This window comes from Pan troglodytes, chromosome 3, assembly GCF_028858775.2.
Source record: "Pan troglodytes isolate AG18354 chromosome 3, NHGRI_mPanTro3-v2.0_pri, whole genome shotgun sequence".
Classification (NCBI taxonomy): domain Eukaryota; kingdom Metazoa; phylum Chordata; class Mammalia; order Primates; family Hominidae; genus Pan; species Pan troglodytes.
The window spans coordinates 82,369,187-82,394,661 of record NC_072401.2 but is presented as its reverse complement, the minus strand read 5'-3'; the positions used below and the strand labels follow the sequence as shown (position 1 = coordinate 82,394,661).

At 40.1% G+C, this 25,475-nt stretch overlaps 1 protein-coding gene across 30 annotated transcripts in view; it reads left to right on the top strand.

The window, feature by feature from the left end:
• Window positions 1–24,387, top strand: part of OCIAD1 (OCIA domain containing 1) — a 59,556-nt gene extending 35,169 nt beyond the window's left edge. For 15 of the 30 annotated variants that reach the window (XM_063808876.1, XM_063808877.1, XM_054683144.1 and 12 more), the window contains 6 exons: window positions 2,615–2,668; window positions 11,531–11,578; window positions 13,079–13,214; window positions 14,933–15,102; window positions 20,339–20,491; window positions 23,864–24,387. In XM_063808876.1, the coding sequence (XP_063664946.1) occupies window positions 2,615–2,668; window positions 11,531–11,578; window positions 13,079–13,214; window positions 14,933–15,102; window positions 20,339–20,491; window positions 23,864–23,901 (599 nt within the window). In that variant the 3' untranslated portion in view covers window positions 23,902–24,387. Of the gene's footprint in view, window positions 1–2,614; window positions 2,669–11,530; window positions 11,579–13,018; window positions 13,215–14,932; window positions 15,632–20,338; window positions 20,492–23,863 lie in introns of all 30 variants that reach the window. The other 15 variants (XM_063808882.1, XM_009447939.5, XM_063808879.1 and 12 more) reach the window with 4 other exon arrangements.
• Window positions 24,388–25,475: the final 1,088 nt, after the last annotated feature.

The following is a 25,475-nucleotide window of genomic DNA, read 5'->3' as shown; positions in this document are numbered from 1 at the left end:
CTCTGAAGCCTCTTTCAGTCTTACCATTGTCTTTTTCTGTGACATAAAGTAGAATACCTGAGTTGGAATGAGACCTTAGGTCTAATCCATTATTCCTTTATAGCATGAGAAGAAGCTATGCAAAGACATTGTGGTGAATGGCAGAACTAGTACTAGAATCTCCTCGAACAGACTATTACTCTGCGTTACATGGGGAAAGCATTATCCATTGTAGAAATGGCCAGCTAACTCATTGCCTTTTATTCTTATATGATTCTTCAGTGCTTCATGTTGCAATCCTTGAGTCAAGCTGGAGAAAAATGATTGCAAATTGTACTGGTGCTGTAATTAAAAGGGATTTGTCCTTTGCAAAACCTTAAATGATAAATGATAATGCATGAAGGCATTCTAACTAGCCAACATTAAAGAAACCATATTTCCAGCAAAGGTAAAATCTGTTAGTAAGTAGGATAGCATGAATTCAGACCTTAGCGTTTGTGCAATTTGTGTGTGATGGCAAAGTTAATGCCCTATTCCAAAGTGATGGATTTTAATCATGAAATCTCTAATAATTCAAATGTCTTAATTACTTTGGTTCTTAAATTGTCCATATATGGTTTAGACCAGAGTTGAACAAACTAGCCCATGGACCAAATCTGTTTTTGTATGCATGAGCTAAGAATTGTTTTTACATTTTTAAATGGTTAAGAGGCTGGGTGCAGTGGCTCACGCCTGTAATCCCAGCACTTTGGGAGGCTGAGGTGGGCTGATTACTTGAACCCAGGAGATCGAGACCAGCCTGGGCAACTTGGCGAAACCTCATCTCTACAAAAAAAAAAAAAAAAAAAAAAGAAAAAAGACAAAAAATTAGCCAGGCATGGCGGTGCATGCCTGTAGTCCCAACCACTCGGGAGGCTGAAGCAGGAGGATCCTCTGAGCCGGCAGGTTGAGGCTGCAGTGAGATGAGATTGTACCACTGCATTCCAGCCTTGGTGATAGAGTGAGACCCTGTCTAAAAACATAAAATAAGATAAAATGGTTAAGAAATCAAAGGAAAAGAATATTTCATTACGTGTGAAATTACATGAAATTCATATTTTTGCATCTAAAAATAAAGTTTTGTTGGAACACAGCTACGTTCATGTGTTTTTGGATTGTCTTTCGGTGCTTTTGCTTAAAAACGGCAATTGAGTAACTGGGACAGAGATTGGCCCACAAAACCCAAAATATTTACCATCTGGCTCTTCATAGAACGTGTTTGCCAACCTCAGGTCTGGAACAGCACTGTCCAGTGTGGCAGCCAGTAGTCACATGTAGCAATTTAACTTTAAAATAACTTGCAGTGAAAGGATATAAAGCAAAATCATAAAAGGAAAGGGAGCATGGGGTGAAGTCCGGCGGAAACCAGGTCCCAAGAGTTCTTTTCCCAGGGAGTGTAAATTTCTCCAACAGCTAGTCGTAACAATGTGTGAAGTTGTATCTACCCGGGGAACTCATTAGAGACTCAGTGCCCACAGTTTTTATTGGGGGCTGGTCACTTATTCACCCTCTGCCTAACAGGTACCAAAATTCCAGACTCCTAGAATGAAAGCAGATGTTTGGCATGAACTGTATTTGTACAAACAGTTTGGGCACAGTGAGCCAATTACGCATATCAATGGGGGGAACTGTTTACCAGTCAAGTACCAAGACCAAATTGATCGCAGGGTTGGTCACTCAAAGACCAACTTCCATTATCATAAAAAATTCTGTTAGACAGTGCTGGTGTAAAGAACAGTGATTCATAGCTGTTTTTAAGTTATAGCCCCCTTTGAGATTATGAGTTTTGGATTTTTCACTCTCGGTTTTAGGCATATATATATATAGATGTAATATTTTCATATAGTTTAAGGAGTTCACTAGTTTAGAAGAAAGAACATAAGTGTTTAAAATATGTGCTTTTTAATTTTTGCCCCAGCCACGGTATGATTACGGTCAAATATGTTTTGTATTTTGGTTTAGACGGTATAATAGAGCTTAAAAGCTTGAGATCTGGTATCAGACAGATTTTATTAGAATCTGTAACCAACCATTCAGCTAGTTGTTTGGCCTTGAGCAAATTACTTAACATCTCTAAGCTTCAGTTTCCTTATCTTTAAAAGGGTGGTAATAACATTATCTACCTTATAGAAATATGATAAAAAGTATAATAAATGAGATAATGCACATAAGGCGCTTAGCATGATGCACAGAATTTAGTCATTACTCAGTAGTGGTTCTTACTTGTAACTTGTTTCTTACCTCTCCTTCATTAACTTTTTCCCCTTCTCTTACTTCAGAAGTAATTTTGAGTCACTTTTACTGTGTTGTCTTAGTTGATGCTGTTGATGAACAGCTGGCTATTTGGAACCTAAGCCTAGATGGTTCATGAATTATATTGTTTAATATTTTGTGATGTTTTCTTAAATTTAAAATGCTCCTTTAATTTTTCCACTATGTATACAGTACAGCTTTTAAAAATGGAACAGTCTTTTTTAAAGGTCTTAGTTATGCAATATAATTCCTAGATGGTTTTACTGCTATTCATTTATCTAATGAACTTTAGACAAAATCTTTTACTTTTGTTGATGTTAACAAGGTCTTTTTCTTCCTATAGCTGTGCCTTTGGCTGCAACAAGTATGTTGATTACTCAAGGATTAATTAGTAAAGGTAAATATTTAAAATTTGAATTTATTTAGCATTTTGGATACCATGTTTGTTTTGTGGTATTTTCCAGATCTTTAGAAAAAGTAAAGATAACAATGTATCATATTAAACACTATGTAGAAATTCATTGATGAATTTAAACGTTTTATCTCTGTGGACCCACTGGCTCAAATATCATGACTTGAGAATTTCTCCTGCACTAATAGCATCATTAACAATCTGCAAGAGCAAGAAGGTAACTAAACACCAGTATTAGCAGGGCAAACCTGGTCTAGGTGGGCCAATAGCAACATTATTGCCTAGGAGCTTGTTAGAATGCACATTCATGGGGACCAGGAGTCTGTGTTTTAACAAACTCGAAGTGATTCTTATATAATGATTTAAAGATCAGTAGCTCTCTAAACCAGCTTTGTCTGATCACCTGGGGCGGATGAGTGGCGGTGAGTTAGCATTATTTAAAAAATCAGAATCTCAGGGGTCTGGCAGGTGATCTATTTTTAACAAGCCACCGAGGAGACTTTCTTGTCCTAAAGTCTATTGGCTCAAATAGTACAGTAGTGGAATTGAGTTTAGATTGAGTATTAAATGTCTTGAGTCCTGCATTTAAAATGTAGTGGAGTAAGCAGTAGAGTTGCTTAATTCCTTTACTTCATGAACTATCTATCTGGTAATGGGAAGGTGTCCCAGAAAAGGATGGTGACCTTAGGATGGCCTGGAGGCCTATTGTTTTAATTAACTGGCTCCTTCAAAAATGTGACTTAATGATTGGAAGATTTAGCCTTTTCACATTAGGATATGATGTATGGTACTTAGTTTTGACACAATTAGTTGATAAAAGTAGTTTTGGAGGCAAATGAGAGGATTTTTTGGGTAAAAATTTATTTAAGGAACTTCTGAAGAACTTCATTACAATACAGTACCATGACAAAAATCTTAAACATAGAAGTGAGTCAAGATGTATGCACTTATATGTCCTTAAGACTAAGCTGTTTTATAGACTGAGATTGGTTCTGTATTGTGAAAACAACAACAACAACAACAACAACAACAAAACAAAAAAAACCCCACTTGAATTACATTCTTTGTAGGAAAAACTGGCACAGGGATGAAATTACAGTGTTTATTATTGTTCTGCTTCTTTTATCTATTTTAATCCAGTGTGTCATTTAATAATGATTGGAGCTAGGTATGCAGAAGGTTACACAAAAGAATTTAATAGCTGCTAGTAGTTCACTGGAGGAAACAAATGGATGTGAACATATGTTGAAGCAAATAGAAAATTTAATTACATACTTAATAAGCTACTAAATTGTATAGTAGAGACTGTAAGAGTTGTAGGTGTTCAAAGAAGAAAGATCTTTGTAGGGCTGTTGTAATCAAGGAAAGTTTCTTGAAAGAAGTGGGTTTTGAAGGATGGGCAGGATTTAGATTAAATGAGAAGAAAGAACATACCAGGAAGGAGGGACCTGATGATGAAGACAAATAGGCATAACTATTGGGAGAGGCAATCAGGACTGAACTGAAGAGACAAAATCATGCAGGGAGGAGTGAAAAATCCATTAAATAGCTGAAGTAGAGCCAGGAGAAATTATAATTTGGATTAGGTTATGGAGAGGAGAAAGTTTTTTAGAGATTTTGGGTTTAGGTGCAGTTGAAGACTTTGGGCTACTTGAGGGTATGGTAGAAGTGATATTGGGAGGCCGAGTCGGGTGCATCACAAGGTTAGGAAATCGAGACCATCCTGGCCAACATGATAAAACCCCATCTCTACTAAAAATACAAAAAAATTAGCCGGGCGTGGTCGTGCGTGCCTGTAGTCCCAGCTACTCAGGAGACTGAGGCAGGAGAATCGCTTGAACCCAGGGGGTGGAGGCTGCAGTGAGCTGAGATGGCGCCACTGCACTCTAGCCTGGGCAACAGAGCGAGACTCTGTCTCAAAAAAAAGGTAAAAATTGAGAGAGACTTTAAGAAAAGAATTTGGACTCCACCAAGACATTTTGCATTTAATCAAAATCCCTGACATTTTGTACAGTGGTCCTTTTGTGTCTGTGTGGATTGGTTCCAGGACCCTCCAGAGGATACCAAAATCCACAAAAGCTTAAGTCTCTGATATAAAACGGCCTAGTAAAGTTTACGTGCATATCTGCATGTATACTGTAAATCATCTCTAGATTACTTATAATACCTAAGACTATGTAAACACTATGTAAACAGTTGTTATACTGTATTGTTTAGGGAATAATGACAAGATACAAGTCTGTACATGTTTAGTAGAGATGCAGTTTTTTTTTTCTAAATATTTTCTATCCGCAGTTGGTTGCAGAACGTGTACATATGGAGGGCTGCCTGTATCCCCTTTCATCCACAGTGTGTCATACTCCACATGGTCTTAGATGTTCCTTCTGTTTCTTCCTGATCTGCCAAAACCATTTAAACATGCTCAGGTCTCTTCTAACTTGAGAACATTAAAAAGAAAAAAAAATCTTCCCTCATTTGTTTTTCCAGCTAATCCCAACTGCCTCATATTTGAAGCCAGAGGCAGACTTCATGAATGAGCCCTTCACTTTTTACTTCGTTTAACCCATTGCAGTCAGTGTGAGACTATCCATATGTTCTACCATTTATTGGAACTTTTCAAAAGTTCAAAAACAAACTTTTCAGAAACAACCTGTTTGTTGCTTAAATATGATGGACAGTTTTTGTTCTTGACCAACGTTACATAACTTTAACCAGTTTTTCTTGAAATAGTCTATTCTCTTGGCTTCCATGATGGCATATTCCTAACATTTTTCTCCTACCTCAGGTGATTCCTCTGTTTCATGTTTTTTGAGTGTCTGATATGTACTATACATTGTTATATAGCACTAAACAACAAAAATTCATTACCTCTTGGTGCTTACATTCTTGTATGGGTTTTTTTGTCTAGTTGTTTTGGAAATGTTGGTGTGACTATATTTTGGATATAATATATAATATGTATGGCCCTTCTGTAGGCTCCTCAAACAGAACTCAACCATTTTCCAGAAAACCAATTCCTCCTTTCCCTTCATGACTGAGTGGTGTTAGTACTATCCAGGAAACTGGGACATTATCCTTCACATCTATCCCTTATCTGCCTTGTCCAATTAATGTCTTTTAGCTCTTAAATGTCTTTATTAACTATCTACCTCCATCTGTACTGCCAGCATAATTAACGCAACCATATGTCACAAAGAGTATTGCGTTAACCTTCAACAAATCTATTTGCTTCCATTCTTGCTACTTCTCCTTAGGAAAATAAGCTATTTCTAGCACCTGACAGAGGACATACATAGTGCACATAGTACTCAAATATTTGAGGGGATGAATAGCAACCATGACACTATTATCTTTGTCTTAACTCTCTCTCTAGACTGTAAATTCCATGAGAGTAAAGAGTGTGTCCTGTTTCCTGTTAATATCCAGTATGTAGTGCCTTTATGTTGTAAGTGGTCTATAACTAGTTGGTGACAGTATGAAGGAACAACTTTTTAATGTAAAAATAGAGATGTTCTTACCATCTTCCTTTTTCTGTTGTCATCCCAGTTCTTATAAATGAAGGAACTGAGGCTAAAGGCACAGATTAGTTGTCTGTTTTTGTACTTTAATTACATGAAATCATACACTGAAATATTCTTTTATGTAAGTTCTTTCAACATGGTGAGATTCATCCAGTAGTATGCTGGAACTGGTTTGTACTGGCTCCTGAGAATTGGTTGTTAAATTTTCGGGAACTTTGGCAAGCTGGTTTTTAAAGTGTTGGTAGTTGGCCGGGTACGGTGGCTCATGCCGGTAATCCCAGCACTTTGGGAGGCTGAGGCAGGCGGATCATGAGGTCAGGTGATTGAGACCATCCTGGCCAATATGGTGAAACCCTGTCTCTACTAAAAATACAAAAAATTAGCTGGGCATGGTGGTATGCACCTGTAGTCCCAGCTACTTGGGAGGCTGAGGCAGGAGAATTGCTTGAACCCAGGAGGCGAAGGTTGCAGTGAGCTGAGATGGCGCCACTGCACTCCAGCCTGGGGACAGAGCGAGACTCGTCTCAAAAAAAAAAGAATTGGTAGCTTTACACCATGGAAACTGACAAACATTAAAATTAGAGCTTTTTATAGGGAGTGCTGGTTTACCAGCACATCATTGCACTTAACCACATTGTTGCATGTAGTTGCCCTATAGTTTTCCTCTGTGTGAATACACCAGTTTATCTATCTGAACTGTGCATTGATAATTGGTAGTTTTCAATTTTCACTGTTACAATTAGTTTTGCCAAGAATATGGTGCCTTTTGATAGACATTTTGCTGGGTCATAGATTTTGTATATATTTATTTAGCTTTAGTAGATATTACCAAACTATTTAGACCAATGTATACTCCTACATTCTCACCAACACTAGCTATTTTTATGTCTTTTATGTTTTAGCCATTGTGGTAAATAAACACTAATATTGATTGCATTGTGGCTTGAATTTGTATTTCCCTGTAACCAATGAAGTTGAAGACCTTTTCATTTGTTTATACTTCATTTCAGCATATCTTTTTCTGTGAAGTATCTGTTTAAGTCTGTTAACCATTTTTCCATTGTATTGTCTTTTTTCCTATTGGTTTTGTGAGACTTCTCTGTATACTTTGGAAGTGAGTCTTTTGTCAGATATAGATATGGTGATTATTTTTTCCCCACTCTGTTTAACTGTAGTTTTCAGTGTTAATAGAGTCCAATTTATCAGGTTTCTTCTTTCTAATAGGTGCTTTTTGTTGACTCTTTAAGATCTTCGTCTACTCTAAGGACACAAAGATGGTCTCATGCTTTCTTCTGTAAAATTTTTTTAAAAAATCTTTCATATTTAAATTTTTAAGCCATCTGGATTATTGTTCGATGTAGGATCAAGGTACATTTTCCCCTGTTAATGGATATTAATTGACCCAGCACTATATTTGAAAGGACTATGCTGCAGTGTTGTCTTTGTCATAAATCAAGTGTGCAGGTGTGGATCTGTTTCTGGACTCTTAGTTTTGGTCAGTTTACCTATTCTTGTACTTAATACCAGACTGTCTTAATTACTACAGCTTTATCATGTAGATTTTGCTATCTGGTGGTAGTCAGTTCTTTTTTTTTTTTTTTTTTTTTTTTTGATATAAACTTATTATTATTATTATTATTTTGGCATTAACTTTTTTTTCTTGTATTTTTAGTAGAGACAGGGTTTCGCCATGTTGATCAGGCTGGTCTCCAACTCCCGACCTCAGGTGATCCGCCCACCTAGGCCTCCTAAAGTGCTGGGATTACAGGTGTGAGACACCATGCCTGGCCTTGACCTTAACTTTTTTTTTTTTTTTTTTTTTCTTTTTTTGTTTTTTTGGTTTTTTTTTCTTTTTTATTGATCATTCTTGGGTGTTTCTCGCAGAGGGGGATTTGGCAGGGTCACAGGACAATAGTGGAGGGAAGGTCAGCAGATAAACAAGTGAACAAAGTTCTCTGGTTTTCCTAGGCAGAGGACCCTGCGGCCTTCCGCAGTGTTTGTGACCCTGGGTACTTGAGATTAAGGAGTGGTGATGACTCTTAACGAACATGCTGCCTTCAAGCATCTGTTTAACAAAGCACATCTTGCACCGCCCTTAATCCATTCAACCCTGAGTGGATACAGCACATGTTTCAGAGAGCACAGGGTTGGGGGTAAGGTCACAGATCAACAGGATCCCAAGGCAGAAGAATTTTTCTTAGTACAGAACAAAATGAAAAGTCTCCCATGTCTACCTCTTTCTACACAGACACAGCAACCATCCGATTTCTCAATCTTTTCCCCACCTTTCCCCGCTTTCTATTCCACAAAACCGCCATTGTCTTCATGGCCCGTTCTCAATGAGCTGTTGAGTACACCTCCCAGATGGGGTGGTGGCCGGGCAGAGGAGCTCCTCACTTCCCAGTAGGGGCGGCCGGGCAGAAGCGCCCCTCACCTCCCAGACGGGGCGGCTGGCCGGGCGGGGGGCTGACCCCCCACCTCCCTCCCGGACAGGGCGGCTGGCCGGGCAGAGGGGCTCCTCACTTCCCAGTAGGGGTGGCCGGGCAGAGGCGCCCCTCACTTCCCCGACGGGGCGGCTGGCCCGGCGGGGGGCTGACCCCCCCACCTCCCTCCCGGAGGGGCGGCTGGCCGGGCAGAGGGGCTCCTCACTTCCCGGTAGGGGCGGCCGGGCAGAGGCGCCCCTCACCTCCCGGACAGGGCGGCTGGCCGGGCGGGGGGCTGATCCCCCCACCTCCCTCCCGGACGGGGCGGCTGGCCGGGCGGGGGGCTGACCCCCCCACCTCCCTCCCGGACGGGGCGGCTGGCCGGGCGGGGGGCTGACCCCCCACCTCCCTCCCGGACGGGGCGGCTGGCCGGGCGGGGGGCTGACCCCCCCACCTCCCTCCCGGACGGGGCGGCTGGCCGGGCGGGGGGCTGACCCCCCCCCACCTCCCTCCCGGACGGGGCGGCTGGCCGGGCGGGGGGCTGACCCCCCCACCTCCCTCCCGGACGGGGCGGCTGGCCGGGCGGGGGGCTGACCCCCCCACCTCCCTCCCGGATGGGGCGGCTGGCCGGGCAGAGGGGCTCCTCACTTCCCAGAAGGGGCGGCCGGGCAGAGGCGCCCCTCACCTCCCGGATGGGGCGGCTGGCCAGGCGGGGGGCTAACCCCCCCACCTCCCTCCCGGACGGGGCGGCTGGCCGGGCCGGGGGCTGACCCCCCCCCACCTCCCTCCCAGACAGAGCGGCTGGCCGGGCAGAGGGGCTCCTCACTTCCCAGAAGGGGCGGCCGGGCAGAGGCGCCCCTCACCTCCCGGATGGGGTGGCTGGCCAGGCAGGGGGCTAACCCCCCCACCTCCCTCCCGGACGGGGCGGCTGGCCGGGCCGGGGGCTGACCCCCCCACCTCCCTCCCAGACAGAGCGGCTGGCCGGGCAGAGGGGCTCCTCACTTCCCAGTAGGGGCGGCCGGGCAGAGGCGCCCCCCCCACCTCCTGGACAGGGCGGCTGGCCGGGCAGGGGGCTGATCCCCCCACCTCCCTCCCGGACGGGGCGGCTGGCCGGGCAGAGGGGCTCCTCACTTCCCAGTAGGGGTGGATGGGCAGAGGCACCCCTCGCCTCCCGGATGGGGCGGCTGGCCAGGCGGGGGGCTGACCCCCCCACCTCCCTCCCGGACGAGGCGGCTGGCCGGGCAGAGGGGCTCCTCACTTCCCGGTAGGGGCGGCCGGGCAGAGGTGCCCCTCACCTCCCGGACGGGGCGGCTGGCCGGGCGGGGGGCTGACCCCCCCACCTCCCTCCCAGATGAGGAGGGAGGACGCTCCTCACTTCTCAGACGGGGTGGCTGCCGGGCGGAGGGGCTCCTCACTTCTCAGACGGGGCGGTTGCCAGGCAGAGGGTCTCCTCACTTCTCAGACAGGGCGGCCGGGCAGAGACACTCCTCACATCCCGGACGGGGCGGCAGGGCAGAGGTGCTCCCCACATCTCAGACGATGGGCGGCCGGGCAGAGACGCTCCTCACTTCCCAGATGTGATGGCGGCCGGGAAGAGGCGCTCCTCACTTCCTAGATGGGATGGCGGCCGGGCAGAGACGCTCCTCACTTTCCAGACTGGGCAGCCAGGCAGAGGGGCTCCTCACATCCCAGACGATGGGCAGTCAGGCGGAGACGCTCCTCACTTCCCAGACGGGGTGGCTGCCAGGCAGAGGCTGCAATCTCGGCACTTAGGGAGGCCAAGGCAGGCGGCTGGGAGGTGGTTGTAGCGAGCTGAGATCACGCCACTGCACTCCAGCCTGGGCGCCATTGAGCACTGAGTTAACGAGACTCCGTCTGCAATCCCGGCACCTCGGGAGGCCGAGGCTGGCGGATCACTCGTGGTTAGGAGCTGGAGACCAGCCCAGCGGACACATCGAAACCCCGTCTCCACCAAAAAAATAGGAAAACCAGTCAGGCGTGGCGGCGCACGCCTGCAATCGCAGGCACTCGGCAGGCTGAGGCAGGAGAATCGGGCAGGGAGGTTGCAGTGAGCTGAGATGGCAGCAGTACCGTCCAGCTTCGGCTCGGCATCAGAGGGAGACCGTGGAAAGAGGGGAGAGGGGAGAGGGGAGAGGGGGGAGGGGAGAGGGGAGAGGGGAGAGGGGGGAGGGGAGAGGGGAGAGGGGAGAGGGGAGAGGGAGCTCTATCTACCACACAGTCCTGGGAAAAACTTTCCTAAAATAAAAAAGTAAAAAACATTTTTTGATCAACCATGCCAGAAAGCTCGGTAGTCAGTTCTATAATACGATTCTCCAGTGTTGCCTTGGCCCTTTGTGTTCCACATGACTCTTAGAATAAGCTTTTCAATTTTTGTAAAACTTTGATTTTAATTGGGATTGCATTGTATTTATAGGTGAAGTTATGGAGAATTGCCATCTTTAGAATATTGGGTCTTTCAATTCTCAGTAAGTTTTATAACTTTCAGTGTAGAGATCTTTCATATCTTTCATTAGATTTGTTCCTGGGTTTTGAGCGTTTTTTTTTTGGTGCTATAATTAATTCTGTCTTCTAAAAAATGTTTGTTTTTTTGTTTGTTGTTGGTATAAACAGTTTTTCATACACACACACATATATATTTGGTCTATTGACCTTACATCAAGTGATCTTTCTAAATTTACCTGTTCTAATACTTTGTAGAGTCTTTTGGATTTTCATCATATTTCTCTTGATACTGAATTCATTTGGTTTTCCCTATTAAACAGTCTAGGGTTCTGTAGGATCATGGAAGGAGCTAATGTTGTAAGATTATATTTAAAGATAGCCTTTACTGATTTTTCTTTCTCTAACAGTGTTACTCAGAAATACTTAACTCTTTTCTTTAGGAATACTTTCAAGTCATCCCAAATATGGTTCCATCCCTAAACTTATACGTAAGTATGAACAACATTGTAGTTTTCATAGCTTTTTAAAACTTAAATAAAATTATTTTTATCAAATGTTTTATCATGTCTTACTCATATTAGTTATGTGGTTACATGCTCTGATAAATCAGTTTGTTAAAGCATTTCATTAAGTGGATTACTTGGATATTTTATTGTTAGCATAAAAAATCATCAGTTGAAATAGGCATTTTTTTGTGTCTTTATAATGTAATAGAACAATTAATTTAAAATTATTTTGTAAGGATAAAGTATTTGAAAATAAATTTTTGGTCTGTCTATGGGGAAACAAAGTTATGAAGCTATTCTGATTAATCAAAATAAAGTATATTTAAAATTAAGCTTAATTTTTAAAAGAAATCTCTCTAATTTGTATTTTAAAATGTAAATAAGCATAACTTATTTACACATTGCAATATAGTTAATAGAAAAAGAAGCTACATTGCCCATCAATGATAGACTGGATTAAGAAAATGTGGCACGTATACACCATGGAATACTATGCAGCCATAAAAAAGGATGAGTTCATGTCCTCTGTAGGGACATGGATGAAGCTGGAAACCATTATTATCAGCAAACTATCACAAGGACAGAAAACCAAACACCGCATGTTCTCACTCATAGGTGGGAATCGAACAATGAGAACACGTGGACACAGGAAGGGGAACATCACACACCGGGGCCTGTTGTGGGGTGACGGGAGTGGGGAGGGATAGAATTAGGAGATATACCTAATGTAGACGATTAGTTAATGGGTGCAGCACACCAACATGGCACATGTATACATATGTAACAAACCTGCACATTATGCACATGTACCCTAGAACTTAAAGTATAATAAAAAATAAGTAAATAAATAAATAAATAAAAGAAAAAGAAGCTACATTGCTCTTCAAAAGAAGTACCTGAGGCTTTTCATGAGTCTTTCAGGTTAGCCTTTCTTTTCTGTTCGAAACTCATGTGATGCAGTAAGTGCCACGTTTAGGTTATGGTTTGTAATTTATTACTTTAAGGGATTTGTTGCACCTAATTTTACTTTAAAACAATCTTGTGAAAATGGCTGTGCATATGATATTCTGTTTTATAGGAAAATAATGGCCTAAATCCTTGTGATCTAGTTCTGTTTATTTAGAACTAGAAATAAATAAATGTTTTGATGCTTTTATTCCTTATCCATTCCTCTTCCCATTATACCTTTACTAAATCTTTCCTGTATATATTATAAAGTAATTAGTATACTATAATTGATTTATTTATAGCAACTTTATTTTGGCGCACTTTTTTTGGAAACTGAATTATATCCATAGACTCTGTCTATGAACTCTGATCTGATTTAATTTTGATTTCTTCTACCATTATTTCAGGAAATCTCAGTCTTTCTAAACCAAAGACTTATTTAGAATCACACTTTAAAACAAATTTTTCTTTTAGAAAATACTTCTGTCTGAAAGGCACATTCAGTTACACTTTTTGTTTGATTTTACAAATAAGTTGCTTGTATCATGGGATACTTTGCTGGAAAACTTTCTTATGTGAAAACTTGCCAAGAGAAATTCAAGAAACTTGAAAATTCCCCGCTTGGAGAAGCTTTACGATCAGGACAAGCACGACGATCTTCACCACCTGGGTAGGCCAGATTCTGATCTTTACTTAAGATTTTTAATTTTTAAGAAACAACTAGATGTTGCTATAACTCATGGCTCAAAAACATTGCTTGAAGGACCACTGGATACTTGCCATTTGCTGTAGGCTAAAAGTAATTTGCTTCAAAAATTGGAGCAAGACTTGCCACCATTTATTTATTTATGAATGAATGAATGATGGGGTCTCCCTCTGTTGCGCAGGCTGGAGTACAATGGCATGATCCTAGCTCACTGCAGCCTCAAACTCCTGGGTTCACAAGGCCCCACTGCTTCAAGCTCCCTGAGTAGCTAGGAATACAGGTGTCAGCCACTGCACCCAGCTAATTAAAAAAAAATTTTTTTTATGGAGTTGGGGGTCTCACTATGTTGCCCAGGCTGGTGTTGAACTAGTGGGCTCAATCAGTCCTGCTGCTTTGGCTTCCCAAATTGTTGAGATTACAGGTGTGAACCACTGTGCCTGGTTCTTCATTTTTGTTTTGTTTTGTTTTGAGACAGAGTTTCACTCTGGCTCCCAGGCTACGAGTACAGTGGCGTGATCTCGGCTCACTGCAACCTCTGCCTCCTGGGCTCAAGTGATCCTCCTCCCTCAGCCTCTGGAGTAGCTGAGACCACAGGCATACACCACCACGCCTAGCTAATTTTTTGTATTTTTTGAAGAGACAGGGTTTTACTGTGTTTACCAGGCTGGTCTCAAACTCCTGAGCTCAAGTGATCTGCCCCACTTGGCCTCCCAAAGTGCTGGGATTACAGGCGTGAGCCACTGCATCTGGCCTTCATTGTTGTAAATATAGAGTTGTGTCCTATTGGGAGTACATGTCTAGAATAAAGGATTTTATCTCGATTCAATTTGGCAAACACCTTTGGTTACTATAGTTTGGACTTTTCTTTTGAATTCCCAAATCTTATCAATCCCATCTCTTAACAGATTTCAGCTTTTCATTTTAATGCTTCTTAAACAGATAGGCAAGCAATATAATCCCCATGAGAGAGAATTTGTATCTGCTTTAGCAAATTAGTGTTTATATAGATTCTTAGCTGTGATATTACCTTCTCAATTGACATGGGAAACGGGCATGGTTATTGAAATTAGACCTGATTTAAAGTGCTTTTTCTTTCCAAGAACTTTCAAACATAATAAAATTATCTTGAAAGGCTGGATATACATTTCCTATTTTTCTATACTGACAGTGACTGCTTTTAAGATGTATAAGTGGGTCAGGACTTTTTAAAAGTGTTTTGTTGGCAGAAAGAAACAGACCTCATTTTACTGATTATAAATAACTGTGTTAAAAATTATTTCGAGGCCAGACGCGGTGGCTCATGCCAGTAATCCCAGCACTTTGGGAAGCTGAGGCAGGAGGGTTGCTTGAGCCCAGTAGTTTGAGACCAGCCAGGGCAATATAGTGAGACCTCATCTCTACAAAAAACCAAGTGGTGGCGCATGCCTGTAGTCCCAGCTACTTGGGAAGCTGAGGGGTAGGAGGATTGCTTGAGCCTAGGAGGTGGAGATTGCAATAAGCCAAGACTGCGCCACTGCACTATAGCCTGGGTGACAGAGCAAGACCCTGTCTCAAAAAAATAAAAAAAATTATATGTTTATATAATTTTGGAAATAAGATATATGAAAGAAGTTATTTTAACACTTCTTTAAGATATAGGCAATGACTCATATTTCTTACTACAATATGATTTTCATTTACAGGCACTATTATCAAAAGTCAAAATATGACTCAAATGTGAGTGGTCAATCGTCTTTTGTGACATCCCCAGCAGCAGACAACATAGAAATGCTTCCTCATTATGAGCCAATTCCATTCAGTTCTTCTATGAATGAATCTGCTCCCACTGGTATTACTGATCATATTGTCCAAGGTAGAAACTTCTCTTGAAATGAATTTCAACATTTTATGGTCCAACGTATGTATAAACTTTATTTGATGACCTTTTCTGCTGGATATCACCTGTGTGTTCTACCATCAATCATCAACCTAAACTCAGCATGTTTGTTCATTTGTTTCTTCATTCATTCAACTTTTCTTGAGGACCAGTAGGTGTCAAGGACTCTGCTAGACGTGGAAGAAGATGAATAACACTTGGTTCTTGTCCCTGAAAAACTTCCAGTCTGTTAGAAGATATAGAAATACAAGGATGAATTACTAGTATGTCCCAGTAATTGAAAATACTAAGGCAAGCTTAGTGGAATAGTGAAGAAGAAATGATAAATCGTGTCTCAGGAAGTAGAGCTCCAGGAAAGGTATAAAAAGGTTACATTTGATAGGCTGGGTTTTAAAGGCGTTCAGCTTCCTTGTCTGTAATACAAGAAAGAACTGTTGTCAAGTGAGAAAATCCATGTGAAAATGCTTTGTGAAGTTTGTAAATACTAGCTTTGAAGATCACACATGTAAGTGCAACAACATCAATTTTGTATTAAGGCTTGGATTTGAATCATGATTGACATTTGCTAGCTATATGACCTTGTAATACTACTACTACATTATAATAATGTAGTAATATTATTATAACTACTTTATGATCCTTTCAGTTTCTTGATCAGTTGAATGGAGATGATAATACCTCTCTTAATGAACTGTTGGAATTAGAGGAAATAATCAGAGGCAATGTCTGGCAAATAACAGACTCAAAAAACAGTTTCTTTCCTTCAGTCTAGTCGGCAGTAAAAGATGAGGAATTAGAAACGGGAAATACAGGTCTGTAATTCTTTATCTAAAATCCTGAAATTCAAAAAGGTTTAAGCCAAGTTTTTTTTTGTTTGTTTTTTTTGTTTTTTTTTTTTTGAGATGGAGTCTTGCTCTGTCGCCCAGTCTGGACTGTAGTGGTGCGATCTCGGCTCACTGCAACCTCCGCCCCCCGGCTTCACGCCATTCTGCCTCAGCCTCCTGAGTAGCTGGGACTGCAGGTGCCCGCCACCACGCTCGGCTAATTTTTTGTATTTTTAGTAGAGATGGGGTTTCACTGTGTTGGCCAGGATGGTCTTGATCTCCTGACCTCGTGATCCGCCTGCCTCGGCCTCCCAAAGTGCTGGGATTACAGGTGTGAGCCACTGCCCCCGGCCTGTTTTTGCTTTTTAATAAACTGGTAATAAAATCTGACCTGAATTCATTTAGCAGAATACCCTGACCTAAATTCACATAAGTTATATAAACGTAGACTTTATTTACTTTGCCAGATAAGATTTTTCCTTTATTTCATTATAGAAATATTAATGTGTTTGCTTACTCATTCCTGTCCTAAACCTCTGAATGGATGGATATTAAGTAATATAAGGGGTATTTACTGTAGTATTTTTCTAAAACCTCAGAAACTCTGAATAGTGAAACATACCTGACCCCAAGGTTTGGATAAGGGATTATGGACCTTTGTAGAGTATACTCTTTAAATTTTAAAAGATTAGAGGGAAAGAAGTTAAAAGGAGGGGAGGGTATACAGTGGAAAGGGAGAAGTTGATTATAGGTCAGAGAAGGTTCTAGAGAATGCAGAAGGGGGTTCTAGGTAGGTCAGAGTAGCCGCTAGCCATATGTGGCTATTTAAATTAATTAAAATTAAATGAAATTTAAAATTCAATTTCTCAATTGCTTTGGTAGCATTTCACTTGCTCAATAGTCACATGTGCTAGTGGCTACCGTGTTAGTGCCAATATAGAACATTTTCATCATTGCAGAAAGTTATGTTGGACAGCACTACTTAAGAGCAAAAGTCGGGGCAAAGGGGTGAGTATTAGCCTTGTATAAAGGAAGAGACAGGAAAGAATGGAAGTTCAGATGATTAAAGAATTTGGATGAAAGTTATTGAGAGCTTCTTAATCCTCAACTCTGATTTTTTAATTTTTTTCTTTAATGGTTGGAAGCAAAGGCATCAAATTAGTCAGAAAAGGAAGGAAGGGAATGGGCAGATTAGGAGAGAATGGCTAAAGTCACTATCTTATCTCCAAAGGCAGCTGTCCTTGTTCCTCACTATGTCTCATTTAACCAGTCTGAAGTTCAAATCCATTCTTCTTGTACAGTAGTCCCCCCTTATCCATGGGGGATAAGTTCGAAGACCCCTGTGGATGCCTGAAACCTCAGATATTACCAAATCCTTTATGTTCTATGTTTTTTTGATCTAGATGGCTACTAAGTTACTAACAGGCATGTAGTGTAGATAGTGTGGATATGCTGGACAAAGGGATGATTCAAGTCCTGGATGGACCAGAGCAGAACCTCACAAGATTTTATCACACTACTCAGAACAGGGTGTAATTTAAAACTTATTAATTGTTTATTTCTGGAATGTTCCATGTAATATTTTCAGACCATGGTTGACTGCAGGTAACTGAAACCCTGGAAAGCGAAACCACAGATAAGGGGGCACTACTGTATTCTAGACATGCACTAACTCTTTCCTTGTGATGACTTGCATCCTCCCCACCATTTGCATTAGGAAATTCTGTTATATAGTTTTTTTCCATACAAAAGCCAACAAACAAAAAGCCCTTTGGTATCTACCCACAAGACTACTTAGCAAGGCCATGTCTTAATATTATTTTATGCCTTCCACAGCAGCCATCCATCCATCCACTGCTCTGCCTTCTGACCCCCTTCTCTAAATCAAAGTGGCTACTTTTTTACTGCTCTCCACATGGGCCAGCAGTGGCCTGCTTTTGCTTTGCCCCAGATGCTATCCTCCCCTACCAGGGCATCTTATTCTTTGGTTTAAGTCCTACTTTAGTTCTGCTCTCTTTTACCAGGAATTCAGAGAGTTATTAATCTTTTAAAATAGCAAGCACTCCTTCAGAGCTGTTAGGAGACTTAGAGTTTATTACAGTTAGATTTAAATCAGTGCCACTTTACATTTTTTTATTCCTTCCAGTTCTTTATAACCTTCTCAAAATAGTAAATCATGTTCTCTCCATAATGTGGGAAATTCTCCCCAGTCTTCTTCTGTCTGATGTATATATTCATTATTTGTTCCAGAATTTTATAATGGTAAAATATTTTTTATAAGAAAAAGTATTAGACCTGGAAGGAACTTCAGAGATCATCTACTCAAACTACCATATTTCACAATTGAGAAAACCAGGATTCAAAGAAGCTTAGTGATTTGCCCAAGGACATTTCCTAATTGTCAGCAGAGTGGGGTTAAGAACCCAAGGTTCCTGAAGTACACACGATTTCCTTCAGAATTTTTAATATAACATATATGGTGAAGGGAAATGAGTTCAGTAATTACTTATTACTAATGAAATGCAAAGTGTTTTAATCCCAATATAAGGTTATAATATTTTTCTTTACATTCTTTTTTTAGTAAGAAAAATGTAGTTTTGAACCATCATATAATACTAGAACTAATTAGGAGAAATTTAAATCCTCTTTGCTTTATATCAGTATAGTATATATTTATTTAGCAGAATAAATGTTTATGGTTGAAAATGGCTGGGTGCAGTGGCTCATGCCTGTAATCCCAGCACTTTGGGAGGCCAAGGCGGGTGGATCACCTGAGGTCAGAGTTCAAGACCAGCCTGACCAATATGGCGAAACCCTGTCTCTACTAAAAATGCAAAATTAGCTGGGCATAGTGGCACATGCCTATAATCCCAGCTACTCGGGAGGCTCAGGCAGGACAATCACTGGAACCTGGCAGGGGGAGGTTTCAGTGAGTCGAGATTGTGCCCCTGTGCTCCAGCCTGGGTAACAGAGTGAGACTCTGTCTCAAAAAAAAAAAAAAAAGTTTATGGTTGAAAACATTATTTAATCTATAGTTATGTTGCTTAGAAAATTCTGATTATTCACTGGGATCTTACCTTTGAGTTCTAAATAAGTATCACAAAAATTATTTTTAAAAAAGTTAATATTAAAATTATATGCCCAATTTGTATGTCTTATTGAAAACATCTTTGAAAAATAGTACTTTTGGTGTGGTATGTGGTAGGTAAGACTTTGTAAGTTAAGTAGTTGTTCACTGAATGTTAGCATCTTTTTTTTTTAATGTTCATATGGCCTTTCTTGCTGTTTATAAATTTTATAAACTATGTTCACTATTTGATCCTGTCAACCAATATTAGGAGTAACCACTGCATTATATTTACATTTGACTCTATGATAATATGTAATATTCACATTTTGACTCTCTTTGGGAGAAATAAAGAATAAATGTTAGTTCCCAGGCCAAAATAACAGTTGATACTTTCTTCTGCATCAACATTGCATCTGTTAGACTGGAATGAAAACAACACATATTCTGATTAAAGGCTATGTTTTATACTTTTCAAGTAATTATTTTCAACTTTTTTTCCTTTTTTTTTGAGACAGAGTTTTGCTCTTGTTGCCCAGGCTGGAGTGCAATGGCGTGATCTCAGCTCACTGCAACCTCCGCCTCCCGGGTTCAAGCGATTCTGCCTCGGCCTCCTTAGTAGTTAGGATTACAGGTGTGTGCCACCACACCCAACTAATTTTGTGTTTTTAGTAGAGATGAGGTTTCTTGTTGGCCAGGCTGGTCTTGAACTCCTGACCTCAGGTGATCCGCCCGCCTCGGCCTTCCAAAGTGCTGGGATTATAGGCGTGAGCCATTGTGCCTGGCCTATTTTCAGTATTTTTGTTTAAATTTTGTAAAAAGGTAAAATAAATGATTTTTGAAAATAGCTGGAGTTGTTTTCATAGAGTCTGTGGTTATAGGACTATTTAACTATATATTGAGTAAAATCTATGCTATGTCAAGTTTTATTCAGTTGTCCCTAGTAGAATATATGTCTCTTTTAATTCTGTATACAGTATGAGTAACTCCAGTTTAAAACACTGGTATTTTAATGAGTTTAAATTGTACTGTTATATATTATGATACATATTTTTCTTCTGGCTGTGGTTTAGTTTTTAAAATTTTTGATGTCCATTTTAATTTTTAGAAATAAAAGCTTAAAAATATAGGTGGAAGTAGATTTCAGTTTGATAATTATCTTCGTGAAAGTATAGTACCTGTGAAATGGTGGTAATAATTTGATTCTTTATTCTATTTTGATTGTAGCTCCTTACAAATGTAAGGAGCATTTGTAAAATTTAGTTGCTTTAGAGTTATACAAATCCTTTTATTACCATTTATTAACTGTTTGTTGTTTTAGGACCTGATCCCAACCTTGAAGAAAGTCCTAAAAGAAAAAATATTACATATGAGGAATTAAGGAATAAGAACAGAGAGTCATATGAAGTATCTTTAACACAAAAGACTGACCCCTCAGTCAGGCCTATGCATGAAAGAGTGCCAAAAAAAGAAGGTATGGTAGTTTAGTCTGAATCACTTTACTGTTGAGGATTGGAAACTAAAACATTACTTTAAAACAATACTATAAAAAATTAATATGTGATTTAACTCTTCAAGCAATTAACCAAAGTAAAATATTTTTAAAATAGTACTTTACAGTTATCAGTTCTTTTTTTTTTGAGACGGAGTCTTGCTCCGTCGCCAGGCTGGAGTGCAGTGGCACGATCTTGGCTCACTGCAGCCTCTGCCTCCTGGATTCAAGCAATCCTCCTGCCTCAGCCTCCCAAATAGCTAGGACTACAGGCCCCCACGCCCAGCTAATTTTTTGTATTTTTAGTAGAGATGGGGTTTCATCATGTTGGCCAGGATGGTCTCGATCTTTTGACCTCGTGATCCGCCTGCCTCAGTCTCCGAGAGTGCTAGGATTACAGGCTTGAGCCACTGTGTCCGGCCAGTTTTCCACTTTTAAGGTGTTCCAAAGGCCATTTTGTGTTAGAAAATAATGAAGTCAAGGCCAGGTGTGGTGTCTCATGCCTGAAATCCCAGCACCTTGGGAGACCAAGGTGGGTGTATCACTTGAGGCCAGGAATTGGAGACCAGCATGGCCAACATGGCGATACCTTGTCTCTACTAAAAATACAAAAATCAGCTGGGCATGCTGGTGCATGCCTGTAATCCTAGCTACTTGGGAGGCTGAGGCAGGAGAACTGCATGAACCCAGGAGGCAGAGGTTGCAGTGAACCGACATTACGCCACTGCACTCCAGCCTGGATGACGGAGCGAGGCTCTGCTCCCCGCCCCCCCCACCCCCCCCCGCCAAAAAAAGGAAGAAAATAGTGAAGTCCAAATAGTAAGTCTTAAGACAGCAAGATTAGTTTAACACAGGGTAGAGATATACTCATTTGACTGTTTCTCTCTTACAACAAATCTCCTTGGAGATCTGATAGTCTTATTTTCCTAATGATACATCTATCGCATAAGTTGCTGTAGTGACCTGAGGTTGGCGTTGCGCTGTAATACCACTTGTGGCCTAACCACAGAATGATTGAGTAATGAGATTGATTTTCTTGTACATTTGGGTTTTTCTCGTGTTTTTTTGTTCTGTTTGTTTGTTTGTTTTTTCTTTTTGAGATGGTTTTATTCTGTCACCCAGGCTGGAGTGCAGTGGTGTAATCATGGCTTACTGCAGTCTTGACCTCCTGGGTTCAAGCAGTCCTCCTACCTCAGCTTCCTGAGTAGCTGGGACTACAGTTGTATGCCACCATCCCTGGCTGTTAAAAATTTTTTTTGGTGCAGTGGGTTTTTCCCTATGTTGCCAAGGCTGGTCTCAAACTCCTGGGCTCAACCAGTCCTTTCACCTTGGCCTCCCAGAATGCTGGGATTATAGGTGGGAGCCACTGTGCCTGACCTTTCTTGTACATTTGTGAATTTGAAAGAGTTATATGCCAGCTTCTAAGGCATTTCTTAAAGATGAATTTTTAAATCCTGATTTCTTTTAAGTCTTTTTGGAATAGCTATACATTAGCCAAAGTAAATTTTTTGATACAAGTTTACCTCTAAAGGAAGAGGGCATTCGAATAGGGTTTTATAGCTATTTCAGTATAGGGTTTTATGATTTTCTCTTAAGGAATTTCAGAGTATGTGTCATTGTTTCAAGATTTTCTATTTACTACTTTAAAAATGGAAATAATAGGTCTTTGGTACCTTCTTGAAGGTCATATGCCACAAAGAATGCAAAAATACATGAAAGTCCTTAGTATTTGTTGTTATGGTCATTTTTTAGAGCTAATTTTATTTTTAATCATTAGCGGTTGCTTCGTTTGGAGTTCTGTTTTTATAACAATGATAGATAATATCTGCATCATATTATTGATGTAAAAAAAAATCTACCTTTGAAATAAATTAGGGATGTACCATACTTTTGAATGTTTGTCATCAAACAACATTTAGCATAAACTGCATCTAGTGGCCATTGCTCTGTAATATGTAAAGACTTGTTGGTACTTTGTCCTGCTAATTAATTTGAGGATTTAGATTGTAAGCTCTGTGAGGGCAGAAAGTAATATTTTTCTCATTTTTGTAATCTTTTCTATTATTGTCTGCATAGCATAGTACTTTACACTGTATCAGAAATTGAGTATTTTGGTTTAGGCTTCTATGGTAATAGAGGTTAAGAAAGGAAATTTGGTACACCTTTAACATTTGCTGGATTTTGACATTTTTGATTTTTGACTGAAGTCTTCAAGTTCTGTTACATGACACAAGAATGTGAAATGATTTTTTCTTTTTTTGGGAAAAGCTGGTTTTTTGTGTGCTTTATATAATTTAAAGAAAAGACTTGTTATGAAATAGTTTCAGTGATTTTCTGAAATATTGTTGAAATTAGTACAGGGTAGATTCACATGGTCAGAAAGTGTCACTTAAAGTTTTCACCTTTAGCTTATGTGGTTGATATTTATCTAATTAGAAATTAAGACCCAGAAATTAAAAAAATTCAAGCACGTATTCCATTAGCTGCCAGAGCAACGTCACCACACATCCTGTAGCTTCTAGAAAACCATGTAACATATACTCATGAGGGAATGAGAGCAAGGGGAAAAGGCAAAATGTGAAGCATAAGGATATATAATGTCTTAGTATAATAATGAAATAATTTTGACTTCATGTATTCCCTGAAGAGTCCACACTGTGATAACTGCTGCTTTATATTGTTATGATTACTCACAGACAGAGGCTATGTGGAAGAGAAGCAAAAAAGTAAAGGAGTAGAATAGACAGCAGAGCATGTTTTAAAATGTAAAATATAGAGTACCTGTAAAATGTAGTAGTATTTTCTTCTTATAGTAGTATTTACAGCCCTGAGAGAGAAGATTGAATTAATTACAACTTGAACACTTGGCCATTTCTACTGCTGTATTTTTTGTGAAAAACGAAAATTCAAATGTTTGTTTTATTATTTCCCACTAATTTTTTTTTTTTTTTTTTTGTATATGGCTTAATATGTGCCACACTTAGGTAGTATGGTAAAGATGTAAAGGTACCTAGGCTTTGGATCTAAACAGACCTGTACTCAAATCTCAGTTCTTGTTAGGGCTTGTACCTTGGGCAAGTTACTAATCTTTTTTCTCACCATTAAAATGAGAATTGTGTTTAGAAGTTTGTTATGAGGACTAACTATTTATGTAAAATTCTAGATACAATGCATTTGTCCAACCCCAAGTTCACAAAAGTCTGGTCATCCCCTTTTTGTAATTATAATTTGACTCTCATATGCTTTTATTCAAATGAGAGAGAAACATAACTTTTCATCATAGCAACAAACTTAAAATAATGTATTTTACTTATTATTGCTTGGAATCATCAATTATTTATGCTTTTTTCCTAGTCAAAGTAAACAAGTATGGAGATACTTGGGATGAGTGAAAAATTACATCATTGGACATGAAGGAGTTTCAACATCCAGCTTCATCTAGGTGGTCATGATTACCTGCATGCTTTGAGCTCAGCAGCAGTCTTCATAAACACATTTAAAACAAGATCCTGGGTTTTTGTGGTTTGACTTCTATGGTGTTTTAAAAAAATACAGATTTTTAGTGTTAATATTGTGTAAATGTACTCACCTTGGGTATTCATTTGAATGATGGTATTATACCATGATTGTATACAGTTTGTGAAATTGTTGCAAGGGCAAAGATAACTCTTAAAAAACTGTCGAGATTACAATGCTCTAGAATCAGCATATAAGAAAATAAATGATATCTGCATGTTGAATTGGGGTGGATGGGGGGAGCAAGCATAATTTTTAAGTGTGAAGCTTTGCATCAAGAAATTATTAAAAAGCTTTTTTTCTCCAGTATTTTCTGTATTATCTTAATGTTTATGGCAAATAAAATGTAAAGGAACATGCAACAGCCCTCATCTTCCTTGATTTTATGGTTTTATTGTTTGTAATTTATTGATTTATTTTTAAGCTAGTTATAATCATGTAGGTATAGGAAATAAAGTCATCTATAATATTTAATAATATATGGCTGGAGGCAGTGGGCAGTGGTTCATGCCTGTAATCCCAGCACTTTGGGAGGCCGAAGTGGGAGGATTGCATGAGTCCAGGAGTTTGAGACCAGCCTGGGCAACAAAGCGAGACCCTGTCTTTATACAAAAGTAAAAATTAGCTGGCGATGGTGTCGTGTGCCTGTAGTCCTAGTTACTTAAGAGGCTGAGTTGGGAGGATCAGTTGAACCCAGTGGTTCTGGGTTGCAGTGAGCTGTGGTCACACCACTGAACTCCAGCCTGTGCGACTGAGTGAGACCCTGTGTCTAAAAAAATAAAAATATAATGAATGTGATTTATGTAGATAAATTGATAATATAGTAAATAGGTAAATGCCTTAAAAAGCAAGTGGTCATTTTTAAAGAATTTGTAAATTCTAAAACAATAAAAATTTGGTATACATCACAGAGACTGAGATTATGTTAAAAAGAAAAAAAATTGGTATACAGTGACCCTTCGTATCTGTGGGTTCCGTATCTGCAGATTCAATCAACTGCAGATTGAAAATATTTGAGGGAGAGAAATGGATGGTTGTCTGTACTGAACTCTTGTTATTCCCAAACAATACATTGTAATAACTATTTACATAGCATTTACATTAGGCATTACAAGTAATCTATAAATGACTTAAAGTATATAGGAGGATGTGCATTGGTTATATGTAAATACTACACCATTTTATAGTGGACATTAGGAACCTGGACCAATAGACCCCCACCTAGTCACATTTTAGAAAGAACACATGGGATGGGAGATACCGCAGCCATCTTTCAGTCTATCATTTGGCAGCTGTAATTCACATCCCTTTCCTGAGGACCTCCGTTTCCTATGCCATTACAACAGCTCAAAGTCTAGGAGCTGATCATCTAATCAGGATAAGGTATGGATGAGGCTCCTTGGGTAAAGCTTCATGAATAAAAGCATCATGAATACCATTTCTCTCAGTC